Source organism: Pipra filicauda, unplaced genomic scaffold (genome assembly GCF_003945595.2).
Source record: "Pipra filicauda isolate LSUMZ 115617 unplaced genomic scaffold, ASM394559v2 scaffold273_size1055052_pilon, whole genome shotgun sequence".
In the NCBI taxonomy this organism is placed as follows: Eukaryota; Metazoa; Chordata; class Aves; order Passeriformes; family Pipridae; genus Pipra; species Pipra filicauda.
In genome coordinates, this window is record NW_024104391.1 from 955,881 (window position 1) to 969,112 (window position 13,232).

At 45.4% G+C, this 13,232-nt stretch overlaps 1 protein-coding gene and 1 long non-coding RNA gene across 3 annotated transcripts in view; one reads left to right on the forward strand and one right to left on the reverse strand.

Annotated features, from left to right (window-relative positions):
* CBFB (core-binding factor subunit beta) overlaps nt 1-8,395 on the reverse strand; it is a 38,457-nt gene extending 30,062 nt beyond the window's left edge. For both annotated transcript variants that reach the window (XM_027750052.2, XM_027750051.2), the window contains exons 1-3: nt 8,311-8,395; nt 8,036-8,122; nt 3,537-3,653 (exon numbers count right to left, since the gene is read on the reverse strand). In XM_027750052.2, coding sequence (XP_027605853.1) covers nt 3,537-3,653; nt 8,036-8,122; nt 8,311-8,388 — 282 coding nt within the window. In that variant the 5' untranslated portion in view covers nt 8,389-8,395. The remainder of the gene's footprint in view (nt 1-3,536; nt 3,654-8,035; nt 8,123-8,310) is intronic.
* A 498-nt stretch (nt 8,396-8,893) lies between these two features.
* Nucleotides 8,894-12,549, forward strand: LOC114003268. Its single transcript, XR_003546167.2, has 4 exons — nt 8,894-8,988; nt 10,988-11,215; nt 11,890-12,095; nt 12,353-12,549. It is a non-coding gene; the product is annotated as an uncharacterized LOC114003268 (long non-coding RNA).
* The last annotated feature ends 683 nt before the right edge of the window (nt 12,550-13,232 follow it).

Genomic DNA, 13,232 nt, shown 5'->3' on the forward strand with positions numbered 1-13,232 from the left:
GTGGCACAGCAGGCACTCTGAAGCAACCCACATCTTGTCTGCTGTGCTCTCCTCCCAGGTGCAGAGCTCAGAGCACATCTCCCTGCAGTGAGCGGGGAAGGCTCTGCTTTAAGGCTCTGCTTTACGAGCAGCTGCCGCCAAGCAGCACAGCCAGGAAGCAAAGCTGCACTCGAGTGAGCTGGAGAACAGCATTATAAATAGTATTATAAAGGGGAGGGGAAGCAAAGCAACTTCACACACTTCATCAGTGACCGGTGTTTAAACGGCGAGACAGAGTATCCGAGAACTGATGTTCTTTCAAGTAAGGGAGAGCAGAGCTGTATAAACATCTTGAGGAACAAGTGAGAACCGAGGACATTCATCTTGCTGTGAGAAGGACACAAAATGAATCGTGCAAAGAGAGCTGTTCACACGGCTTTTAATGAAACAAAAGGGCTTTGGATAAAATTAGGTTTTAAGACGTGCTGAAGTCCACACACACACAGAGCTCAGCCTGAAGTTCATACAGCATCAGTATAAAACCGAAATAAAAATTAAAGAACTTCATTAACCACAATAAAACCAGCCTAAGTAATTAATGATACCGGAGATCCAAGGTGAAAACACAGCTCTCCATATAATTGCAGGGTTTCATCATGTAAGATTTCAGGCAATACATTAGACTACTACACTGTCTACCTCTGAATTTCTTAACAACACCTATTCACTTATTCTTCAACCAAAAAAAAAACCAAACCTGGACACTGGCTGACAACACAAAGGATCATGAAGCCTTTCATGGCTCAGTCCTCCAGAAATGGGACATACACTGAGTCTGACACACCCCACACACATCCACAGTCACAGTGAAATACAATGTTCTATGATTTTTATGATCTGGGGACCTATTCTTAGTGCTGTTTTTTCTTTTGCCATGACAAACCTGAAAAATTGCTCAAATACACAATTAAATTTGCTGCAGGTCAAAGACAGCACAGAATGTTGAAGCTATCTCAAAAAAAATGTTAAACTTGGGTTTAAAATGAGTAGAAACATTAAGTGAACACTAAGCTATCCAATTCTTGGATTAATGAAGACAGGGTATCCACCAGAGGCCTACCCACCCCTTGTGAACATCAGATGCATCAAATTAAAAGGCAAATTAAGCATACAAAAAACCCCTTCAGTTAAGAAATACCAGACTGAAAAACCTCAAGCCTATGAAGTATGTATTTTCAGAATCCCAACTCTCACAAGGGTGTTGTTCCTTCCAAAATTCAATCATTTAAGCAGCAATTCTAGCAGATGCTGCATTGGTAGCTTTGTCAATGTGTGTACAAAACTGCTTAGGCACAATAGTGACATACTTTAAATCCGGATAAACTATTTGGGGCCATCATTTGCTTGGCCAAACACTGAAGCAGAATTCCAGAATAAAAATATTCTAGTGTTGGTAAGTTTTATCTACATTCTAGATCTCAAACTAATGCCTAAGATAATAATTAACTGACAGCTCCCCCCATAGCCTTTTTTTATTCATATAATTAAAAACATGCCTTGCTGGCATAAATCCAGTGATGAACAAACACACATTATGCACTGCCTCAAGAATCAAAGCTCATAAAACAATGTTGCACAGAGCTACAAAAAATCACATGGTCTTAAGAGACTGCTCGAGCCTATGAAAGAAACTCTTAATAAAGCCAAATGACAAAAATCTAGAGAACAAAATCTCAGACAATTGACATGAAACACTGAACTGTTTCCGTTGATAACGTCAGAAACCCTCTCCCATTCTGCCCAGACCGTGGGAGTGGCTCCCTTTCAGAGAAGTTCAGTTCTGTGCAGAGCAAGCCCTGCATTCATGTGTGATTTACCCAGCAAGGTCTGATTACAACCAGGAATCTGTGATTTGTTCATACCAGACTATAACATTATTCCCACTTCTCAGTTTGTCCACCTCCAGCCTCATTCAGAAGATTTCTCCCAAACGTTTCAGTGAGGCACTCTAAATTGACTGTAAACACACATAAAAGAGGGAGTGGCATTCACTAATGAGGCTCATGTTCTATTTTAATACACAGCACATCTACCACGCTCTTACATGATTAAGGCAACACAAGAAAATGGATGAAGTAGTTCAGTACTTCAAGGATTCATTCAGAGAAAACAAAGTTAAAAAAATCATAGGAGTAAATAAAATTAGTTTTGAACTGGCAAGAAGAGAGACTTCAGTCTTCTTACACATTACAAGAAAAATTCCTCATTCAATTGTGAGCCAGAATCAATATTTTTCAGTAAGAGCCAGATTCAATTCAGCTTCCTTAGCAAAGCAGTCAGTACCCAGACAGCCAGCTTCACTCCTTCTCCCCCAATTTGTCAAACTTCTGCAAGCCTCACAGGACTAAATGGAAAACAATTTTTTCCAAAAAAACTCATTAACTTGAATTCCAAATACCATAACTGCCCTCAGGAATTTTTTTTTCTTCCAATCAACTTTTCCCACTATAGGAAATATTTATCTTCCACCTAGAAGTATTTAAAAGACCCAATATGCCACTAAACCTGAATAGGCTTCAAGTATTTCCTCCAGCCTGGTAGGTTTGGTAGCATTAGCTGTTTCTTGTTATAATGGTAAGAAAAAAAATTCAGGCAAATGAAGAATTTTGTAGTCCTTTAAAAGTCTTTAAAATCAAAAAATTATACAGAAATTAGCCTGGAAGAGAAAGGCTGTGAGGGCTTAAGTGCTGGTCCAAACCCACTGAGGTCTGCAGAAAGTCTCCTATCGAATTCAGTGATCTTTGGATTAGTCCCAAAGCACCTACAATAGCATAGATAAGAGGCAGTGTCTACTTTTTAAAGGTATGTTTTTCCTGTAAAACAAAACCAGCTGTAAGTGATTTCAGTAACTTTAGTCTGATGAGACAAAGCAAGGTTTCTGACTTTAAATCTAATACAGCTTCACAGTAACCATCACTGTCACCAGGGAATTCTAGCTTTCAATATCAGTCTATGGGACAACCACCCCAGAAAAGAGAGATTCAGAAATCAATTCTGAAAGTGATGCTGCTTCTGTGTTAGAGCTCATGGTGAAACTGAGAAAGAGATTCATCCCACTAAGAGCACACTGACTGCTGGCTTTATCAACAGGCAGCCAAAGACACAATGAAATAACCTGTTGAAAGTGCAAATTTAGCCTACCACAATTCATTGGACAAAGTCTAATTTCTGAACCACTTTAGAAGCAGCTGCACAACACCAAATCTAAATTGTTCCCCAAAATTTTATCCCAGCGTGGCAGCAGAACTAAAGTTCTGTTCTTCAAAATAATAAAAAGCCACCAGTACTGGCCACGTTTCCCTGCAGAAACATCAAGATGCTTCAAAACAGAGCGACACCAGATTTCATCCTGCCAGCTCTCACTCGCACTCCCGTCACTACCTACCTGTGTGGGGACGTGAAACACCAGGAATTCTGCACAACACCTGCGGTCCACACTAACAACATCGGCAGCACGGCACACAAATTTCCTTCAGTCACAACGATTTCCCTCTTACCTTGCCTCCTTCTCTTTCAAAGTCGACATATTCCCGGGTCGGTGTCTGCCGCTGCTCCCCCTGCCAGCTGGCCGGAAAAAACTGGAGAGACAGATTGGTTCCTGTGGCCACAAAAGCCTTTTAGAAAAATCAATACAAACAGGATCAGGGAGCAAGACATTACATAAATTATGCAGGCAGTCATTTATTTTTACATCAGTTTATGTCTTAAGCCAGGCAGCAGAGAGAATACTTAAAGTCAAAAACATGCACTCATCATTTTTCTTAAGTATTAAGTTACAAACATCTGATTCCATTTTGACAACATTTGCCATTGGCTGCTTCGGATATAAAATACAACATGGAATCAATACTTCTTTCAAATCAGTTTTGCTGACATTAGAATCTGTCCTTTCAGTTCTGTCTGGATACCCTGCACCAACTTAGTACCTGCAACGCTAAAAACTGCCCATGATTTTAGAGAGGTTGCCTATCTCTCAAAGAAGTACTGCTGAGGGAAAATTAACTCCCGAGACCTGAGACTAAGGAGCAACTGTTTTCAAAAGAAAATTACTTGTCTCCTTTCACAGTCTACTTACACCTAGAGAAACACTTCACTGAAACGTAAAAACTCCTATTTGATCATCTCCTGGCACGGCTCAGTCAAACCTCACAGGACCAAGTCCTCGTGCCACACTGAGGCACCCGTGAATTCCAGACCAGCAGATGCTGGCAGGGAGAACAGGCAACTGTAGGAATTCTCAGCTGCAGCCCTTTGTGAAATGATTAAAGGGACTGACTTAATCGTAATAGAAAAAGCACACGTTGCTTTCAAGCAAATAATTTTCTACGATTTCAAATGAAAATAGGCTTCAGTTTTCTTTATAGTTCTCTGTATTTATTTGCATATCTTAACTCCAAGCCATAAAGAGTACATCAATTTACAGACATGATATGAAAAATTATTTTTGCAAGCAGAAGTTGGATTTGCAGTATTCATACTCTCCTCTGGTACAGGTGAGCACATTGTCCCCTAAGAACCAGAATACTCACACATGCTCCCAGAATATCACTCTACTCAAAATCCCAGGGTTAAATGTAATTTGTTGCAATCAAACAACTGTATTGATTACCATGATCACTTAGATTTAAATGGTCATTAATCTAGAACGTAGTTCTTCTTAAAAGCTATACAACTACTACCCTAATAGCTGGAATTTCCTGAGAAGCAGATTTCTTTCAAGCAACCCAGAATTCAGGAACTTTATGGCATAACTGTACTGCTACCTACGACACAATAGCTCTACATGTTATTTAAGATAGTTCCAGTCATGGGCTGCAATGCTGTCTGCCACAGGATTAATACCTCCCACTTTGAAAGTAGCAGTGCTTTGTCTTGACTCTTTCCCCTCTGCCAAGGGAGGCTCATGCTCTGTAAGCAGGTTCCATTCCGGGCTATCCTCAATAACAGAGTTTGTAAGTTTTCTTTGCCTGTTTGTTTTTTGTTTTAAACCTCCTGTAAGCATTTTCTCAATGTCATTGAAATTAACAAATCGGTCCCAGTAATACCAGGGGGAACACTGTACTGGTAAATTAATATTTGTTTGCCCTACCATACTCAAAGACAAACATTTCAGTCAACCAAACAGAAGCTTTATCAAGGATACACTTGTATAAATAGGAGGCATCCAAACTGCCAGGGCTGCAGACCATCACTATCAGCCTGACTACCCTGTGCTGTCCCTTGGCCCCTCTGAGGGATTCTATTTACCTACCAACAAAATATTATCTCCAAATACTTGTGACTGTAAGTCTTCACCACTTGGTCTGTTCAAGAACTACCTTCCTACCTCCGAGCATCTTTAGCAAATACGTGTTTTATGTTCCTCAATTTATGCACTTAAAATGCCAAAGAGTGAGATCTTTTGAGTGTAAACCAGCTGAGCACTGCAGCCCTACAGAGCACCCCAGTCCTGGTGCTGGCTCAGAAGGATTATTCTTGCCTTCTGGGAAAGCCAGCCAAGTGCCCCTGCCTCCCTGCTCCCACCCCTGTGTGTGCTAGAGGGCCAGGAAAAACCATTGAAAAAGAAGAGAAAAAAAAGAAAACAAAAGTACACAAATTCCACCTCCTCGTGGAGTCATGCAGGCAACATTTAAACCATAGGGTATTTAAAAAGCTACGTAGATATTTTTTCTCTGGATTTTTGAAGCCTGTTCCCTCCCTTGGAACAGATAAAACCATCCAGTTAAAATACTCATGGGCTTCTCAAATCAAATCATAGGCCAGTACTGAAAAACTTGAGAACAGACTCTCTTCTAACCACACAGGACTACATGGAACCCAACATTTTTCGAGTAACAAGCAAATTAAACTAAAAAAAAAAAAAAAAAGTCACACCACTAGTTTAGTTTTAAACTTGAAAGTAGGAAAATTATAATTTTCTATGCAGAGCCTTTTAAAGCCCAGTTTGAAAAGCTATCAGACATTTAAGTCCCAAATTTTGCAAAAAGCTTATCAGGTACTACAAGGGTGACCTGACCCACATGTAGACAACGTAAATACAAGCCCCTTCCAAGACAAACCAAACATGTGAAGGTATTTTCAAGTTATCAAAGCATTACCAGCAAACATGAAATCTTATTTAATATATTTCACAGTTACTTCTCATAACACTGGTAATTACTTTTTTTATTCAATCAAGAGCTATTTGACAGACACAGCCAACACCACGCTGCCGGTTCTACATTAAATCCCTAAGCTGTTCTCTCTGCTTTTTTGTCTGCTTAAAAATATGTAAGGTCATTTGCAAAGGCTCCCTTTGGAGATAAAAGAATAAATCCTTGATGTCTGGAAAAGCATTCAAGACTAAAAAAAAAAAAAATAGTAAAATTACTAGCTCTTTTTAACATCAGTCATTACACACATTACATTTCTAAATAAACCTGACTACTCGCGCCCTGTTCACAAAACAAAACCAGATGTTTCAGATCAAGAAATATAGAGCCTGTTTTATAATTAAGTAGAAGTGAAAATATGTAGAACAGCCATCACTGGTTGCTTCCAAAGGCTGGAGCTGTGGTAGAAAAAGACAGCAGCAGGCTTAGAAGCACAAAGGTGAAACTACAGTGATTTCCTACTTATACAAATAGCTGCATAGGCTGCATTAGCAAGCTGATTTATAAGCTACATGGGTTTTTTGGTGTTTTTTGTTTTTTTTTTTTTTTAGGGAGGGATTCGAGTATATTATGCACTTTCACCTGTGCAGGAATTTCCAATGCTAGCCAACTATGTCTTCCTTACCTACCTATTGTTTCCCTGGTGACTTCTTAAAGGAAGCAAACATGCACTACGAAAATTGAACGTAAAACAAACAGTAAAATTAAGAACCTGTCCACAGAGGGCCTCTCACAAGATAATATTACAGGTTCTAAGACCAGCGGTAACAAGCAGGGTTAAGATTCAGCTAAAATAAAGTTACTCAGTAAAAGGTAATCATGTTCCTGAGTGTGTATCCTTTTACTGACAAATGCAAGTGATGAGATCAGCTAAAGTAATGGGTATTTAACTATTTTTGTTTGGAGTACAAGAGTATTTTCATTGCACGTAAAAATAATTTCATTGTGAATTGACTAGCAATACATATTCCATGTGAAATTAAAGAATGCTCATAAACCAAACTTGGTGAAAGTGGGGTTTATTTTCTATTTTACCTTGTCTTTCACTATATACTATAAATGAAAAAGAGGTTGCTTCTGCATTTTAATAGACAAGAGTTACAAACTTGACAATGCTATGAGCTACTGATCCTATAGAAGCAACCTACAGCAGATCAAATCAGGAAATACCGAGTCAGTTCTTGACTACTCCGAGCCATACTTCATCTCACTTCTTAATTCAGAAGAGAGCAGTCTGTAACTAACCTTAATGAATGAGAGAAACGGGGCTGAAGTTGCAAGTTTCCAAGCCTAATTCTAAAGGCATTTGATTTAGCTCACAAATACATCAAACAGCTCACCCAAGGCTTTTAGACAGCGCCTTCTGAACAATGTTACTCATTTCTGAAGGCTACTGTTTCCGGAGAGGGAAAAAAAAAAAAAAAAAAAAAAGAGAGAGGGCAAAAAAGCTGAATGTCGAAGTAAGCAGCTCGTAGCTGCAGCACGTGCCCAGGGAAGGAGCACAGCCCGTCCGCACTGCCGGGGGATCTCCCTCCCTCCCCTGTCACCCCGGCGCTCCGGACGCGCTCCGTCCCCGCCGCGGAGCGAGCCGGCACCGCGGAGCGGAGCTGCTGCCGAGGCGGACACGAACGCTGCCTGCCAACGAACCCCTCCTGCCCCTCGCTGTTTGAAAGGCGGCCGGTGTCACCCCGCTCCTGGAGGAAAACTTTCCCCCCCCGTCCCGTCCCGACCCCTCCGGCCCGGGCCCCGCGCAGCCCCCGCCCCGAAGGCTCCCCAACTTCGGGCGAGCGGGGCCGGGCGCGGAGCGGCGGCGGGGCCCGGCCGGGCAGCGCGGCGCCACTTACGATCTCGGAGCGGCCGTCGCGGCAGGCGTTCTGGAAGCGGGCCTGCCTCTCCTCGTGCGGCCGGTCCCTGAAGCCGGTGTACTTAATCTGCGGGGAACAGGGCGCGCAATCAGAGGGGCCAACCCCGGCGATAAGGGGGCAGCGGAGTGCACTGACTGCGCGTCCCCGCCCGGCTCCGCCGAGCCCCGGGGCTGCCCCGGCCCCTCCGCGGCCCGCGGAAACTTTCCCCGAGCAGGGAGGGAGGGAGGGAAGGGGGAGCCCCGCCGCCGCCTCACCTCGCACTCGCGGCTCAGCTTCCTGAAGAACTCCTCGTTCTCGAACTTGCTCCGCTGGTCGGGGACAACCCGCGGCATGGTGGTGGGGCCGCCGCCGCCGCCGGCTGCCCTCCTTCCTCTCCCTCCCTCCCTCCCGCCCGCCCCGCGCTGTCCCAGCCCCAGCGCTCGCCTCGCCCTTTGTTAGCCCCCGCCGGCGGCGCCCCCGCTCCCCTCCTCCCGTGCCTCCTCCTCCTCCTCCTCCCGCGGCGCACGCGGAGCAGCCGCAGCCGCCGCCGGAGCCCGACGCTGCCGGAGCCCGACGCCGCCGCTCCCGCCCCCCGCCCGCTCCCTCCCTCCCTCCCCGCGCTCCGACTTCCTCCCGCTCCGGACTCGGCCCGAACAGCCGCGCCATTCACAACTCCGCGCCGCCGCCGCGCATGCGCCCCGCGGCCGGGCGGGGGGCGAGGGGCGGTGAGGGGCCCCCTCAGAGCCCGGGCGGGTCTCAGCTGAGGCTTCCACCCCGCGGCGCTGCCCCGCTCCCTGCCCCGAGGGGAGCGGCCGCATCCCGCGCCCCGGGGGCGATGGGGCGCGCCCCCCTCCCGGCGGGGACCCGGCCGGGCCCCGCACCTGCCGCGGCGTGAGGGCGGGCGGTGGGCGCGCTGTGTCCCCCCCGCCGGGGCGGCCGTGAGGATGGGGCAGGTGGGGAAGGACAGCGCTGGCTCCGCACCGGCCTCCTCTGGCTCCCTCCCTCGGGTCAGCGAGGGCCGGCCCTGGGGGCAGCATAAAGCCTAGCAGACCCCCAGCGTGGTCCCAGAGCCCCAAGGATAGTCCCTGCACCCCAAGGGTGGTCCCTGAGCCCCAAGGGTGGTCCCTGAGCCCCAAGGGTGGTCCCTGACCCCAGGGATGGTCCCTGACCCCAGGGATGGTCCTTGCACCCCAGGGATGGTCCCTGAGCCCCAAGGGTGGTCCCTGACCCCAGGGATGGTCCCTGAGCCCCAAGGGTGGTCTCTGAGCCCAGGGATGGTCCCTGAGCCCCAAGAGTGGTCCCAGAGCCCCAGGGATGGTCCCAGAGCTCCAGGGATGGTCCCAGAGCCCCAGGGGTGATCCCTGACCCCACTGCTGTCAGAGGACACAGACTGCTCTCCGGCTGCCACCCCAAACACGGTGCCCCAGCCCCTTTGCCTGCCCGGTGGCCACTGTGGAGCCACACACTGGGTTGTTCCCGAGGGGAGCAGGAGCACCCACTGCCACCTCAGGAAGCCCAGCAGGGCTGCTCGCTGTCTTTGAAGTCGTGGTGTCAGCTCAGAGAAAAAAAAAACAGCACTTTGCTTCCCCAGCTCTTGGAAAGCTCACTTTCATGATAAAAACACAGCAGCCTGAACTTTTGATTCTTCATCTTCACAAATATCCATTTTACTGCAGCTAATTCAATCATGAAGCACAGCAGGACATACATCACGTGTCCCTAAATCCATTTTTTCATACATACCCCGGTTATACCCCAATAGCTCATTGCAGCTACAACTTCCTTGTGAAGGGAAGTGGAGGGGCAAGCAGTGATCTCTGTGGTGACCAGTGAGAGGACCAAGGGGAACGGCCTTACGCTGTGTCAGGGAGGTTTAGGTTGGATCTCAGGAAAAGGTTCTTCCCCTAGAGGGTGGTCGGGCACTACCCAGGCTCCCCAGGGCAGTGGGCACAGCACCAAGGCTGCCAGAGCTCCAGGAGGGTTTGGACAATGCTCAGCCACTGAGATAGGCACAATTCCTGGGGATGTCCCACGCAGGGGTAAGAGTTGGACTCAGTGATCCTTGTGGGTCCGTTCCAACTCAGATTTTTTTCCCTGCAATCACTCCTCTGGGTTTTTAACAGCTCTGAAGCATCATAAGAATGGCTGCACGAGCCAAAAAACTGTTGGATTATTGCAATACCTATTGCCAACATAAAAATATTAGAGTGTATTAGATCTTTTGATAAAGAAATGAGGCTTTCTAATCTCTCAGTATTACAATCTTAACTTTACACGTAGTCATGCAAATTGAAGAGGGCAATGCTAAGGTTAGCCAGAAGGCATGATTTGAATGAAGTATGAGCAAATTAATTAAAAAAATGAGGGAAGTATCTGTATCCCCTAACTAATTATATACAGACTTCATAAAAACAAACTTTAGACTTTTTTTCTAAATGTAGAAAATATGCTTAATACATTTCTGATCAATAGGAACTGCAGATTTAGGCAATAACTCTGTACGTGTTCAAGCTGTATCTTCTGATTTTTGGTATGTTACTGTAATGCAGATATATGGGTAAATTCAGAAGTTAAAAGCACTAAAAGAACTGTTATAAAAGGTTTTTTCGATAGTAACCAAATCTGAAAAGAAAATACACTGAGATTGAAAACATAAAATGTTATGTATTATCTTGATTCATTTAGATTAATACCAACCCTTAAGCAAAATTCTCGTGAATGTCAGGCACATTTAAAAGGTCCCAAAATAAGACATTTAAAAAAAAATCCATATCACTATTCATCTTACAACGAGATCAATACCAAGAGCATAGGCCTGCAGGAGAACTGCCAAGTTCATAAGGCAGAAATCTGCTCTCTTAACCTCCAATAATCTTTCACTACTTGCTAGTACCTCAACCAGTTCCACCTCCTCACCCCCCAAAACTGACTCTGCCTTCTTCCAAACTACAGTTTGCAAGAAAAATTACCGAAGTCAAAAGCAAGACGAGTGGTTGTAAAGCCCTGGAATGAAAACAGGAGACAATATCACCCAGCAAGTTTGGTGTTCTGACCTTGGCATATATTTTTCAAGTCTTTGGAAACAAGATGAAGTTTGTCTGCTTTCCCCCATGCAGCTCTTTGTTTAACATTTGTCATCCCACAGTTTTCATCTTTCCAAAAATTTTTATTTTAAATAAGGTGAGTCACTATTATCAGAAAGTCTCATAAAGTAAGAGATCAGACACTGCCTCTGTTTGTTGCCTCAGTTAGGCTGATGCAGAAACAGGATAGCTGGAATGGGTCAGATTGAACAGGGTGGCACAGGATCATATTATTCTTCTGAATTCATCCACTTTCTCTACAGTAAGCTGACCCTCACAAAACAAAAAGAGCTTTTGCTCTGAAGAATACCCTTTTAGCAAAGGGAACTGATTTCTGTATATTGTAACAGATATATCTGTGAGGAAACTATTATTTTAGGCCTGTTTTCCCATCCAGGAAAGCTACAAAATCACACCAAATCCTCCTTTCTCTGCCCCACGCAGCCCCCAGCGTTTCACAAGGCAATTCAGGCCTTAAACACAGAGAAGTTCCTATTGTTTTGTTCCCAGCTAGACAGAGGAGAGGCACACAAATTAGTGTCTTTGCTGCAAGAAAGGCTAGATCATAATTTGCACAGTTATTTACCCTGTTTGGCCAGAGTGGCTGGCCAGCGGCCAGACAGTCAGCACAGATCAGAGGCAGCTCTGCAGGTGGCACTGGGGGACACGAGAGGGAAGGCCGAGGTTATCGTGCTGGGGGTGGGATACAATCTCATGGGAATTCTGCAGCTCACCAAACATTTTTAGTTTTTTTTTTTTTTTTGCTTTTAGCACTATATCATCAACACCCCAAAACAAGCTAGAACCTTTTTCCTTGTGCATAACCAAATGGGACTGCTTCCCAAAGGCAGCTGGGGGATATCTCTGCAAACCATTTCGGTGCGGTTCGGGCTGCTCGGATGTTGGGAGACTCAGCTCAGCCTGCAAATCACTGGGCTTTGATTCACGAGAACTTGGGCTATTCATCAGTCCTCTGGGTGAGTCACCTCCAGAAAACAGAAATGGTCAAGCTTGTAGGCACGCTGCTTTCAGAGCGAATTCTCAGAACAGACCCCTTTCCAAAATAAGATCTAACATGTTTACAGCACATTGATAATTGAGACAGAACGCTACCGAAAGATTTGCAGATGGAATGTTTTTGAGAAAGGGAGCTTTCTTCAAGTGCCAAGTCCTGTTATGTACTGTTCTTTCCAACCTTCCCTACCATGTCTTTAAAACCTCTGGTTTTCCCTAGGTAGCAGCATTTGATGAACAACTGCATGGCACCAGTGTTATATTGTTCTCTAGACTCCACGTGTGAGACAGTAATAAGCCAGACTCCTGTGTATCCATTGATCTATGGCAGCTGCAGTATAATCAAACACCAGCATTATGTATGTACAAGCTACTCTGTGATTATAGATCCATTAATAAACTGTTTGCAAGATATAATTATGCACATTAGGTGTGAAATGCAATCCACTTACGCAAGATCTGTGCTTATGGGCTCCACAAAATTCTGGGGGGAGGGGGAGAAACTGAGCAGATTAATTGACTTCTTTCCCCCAGACTAATTTAATTTCCCTACTACTGCAACTGATGCTCCCAGCCAGAATATCCTCACTGAAGTCACCCCCCTGGTGCTGTGGGTTATTGCTGATCTGCTCACAGGCCCAGAGTCACATGCAGAAACCATCCTAAAAGGCTGCAACTCGCCCCCGGAGCAGCCTTTCATGTCTAGCCCACAGACATCAGCACAAAGATCTATCTTATCTCAGGACTCCCAAAACAACCCAAATGAGGGATATGGGCAATGCAGAGGACCACGAGCTATCAGAATTGGTTTGTGCCTGTGGAAGCACTTCATGCAGAGATGGATGCAGGGACTCCAAAGGCAACAACGTGCAGCTTTCAGGACTTGGCCAAGTCCAGAGTTGATACCTAAACATCTTACTTAGCACACAGAGAGAGATAAGAGCCATACCACAACAGTTAAACAAAACAAGTGTATAATTTTGCATTCTGAGTGGGAAGCTGCCTAGCAGTTAAAAAACGCCAAGCACGGCAGGTATGAGGGAGGAAGCAGCACCTCCTGTCTCTGCTCTCGAAACCAGGCTACGAGACAGATGCAGCTC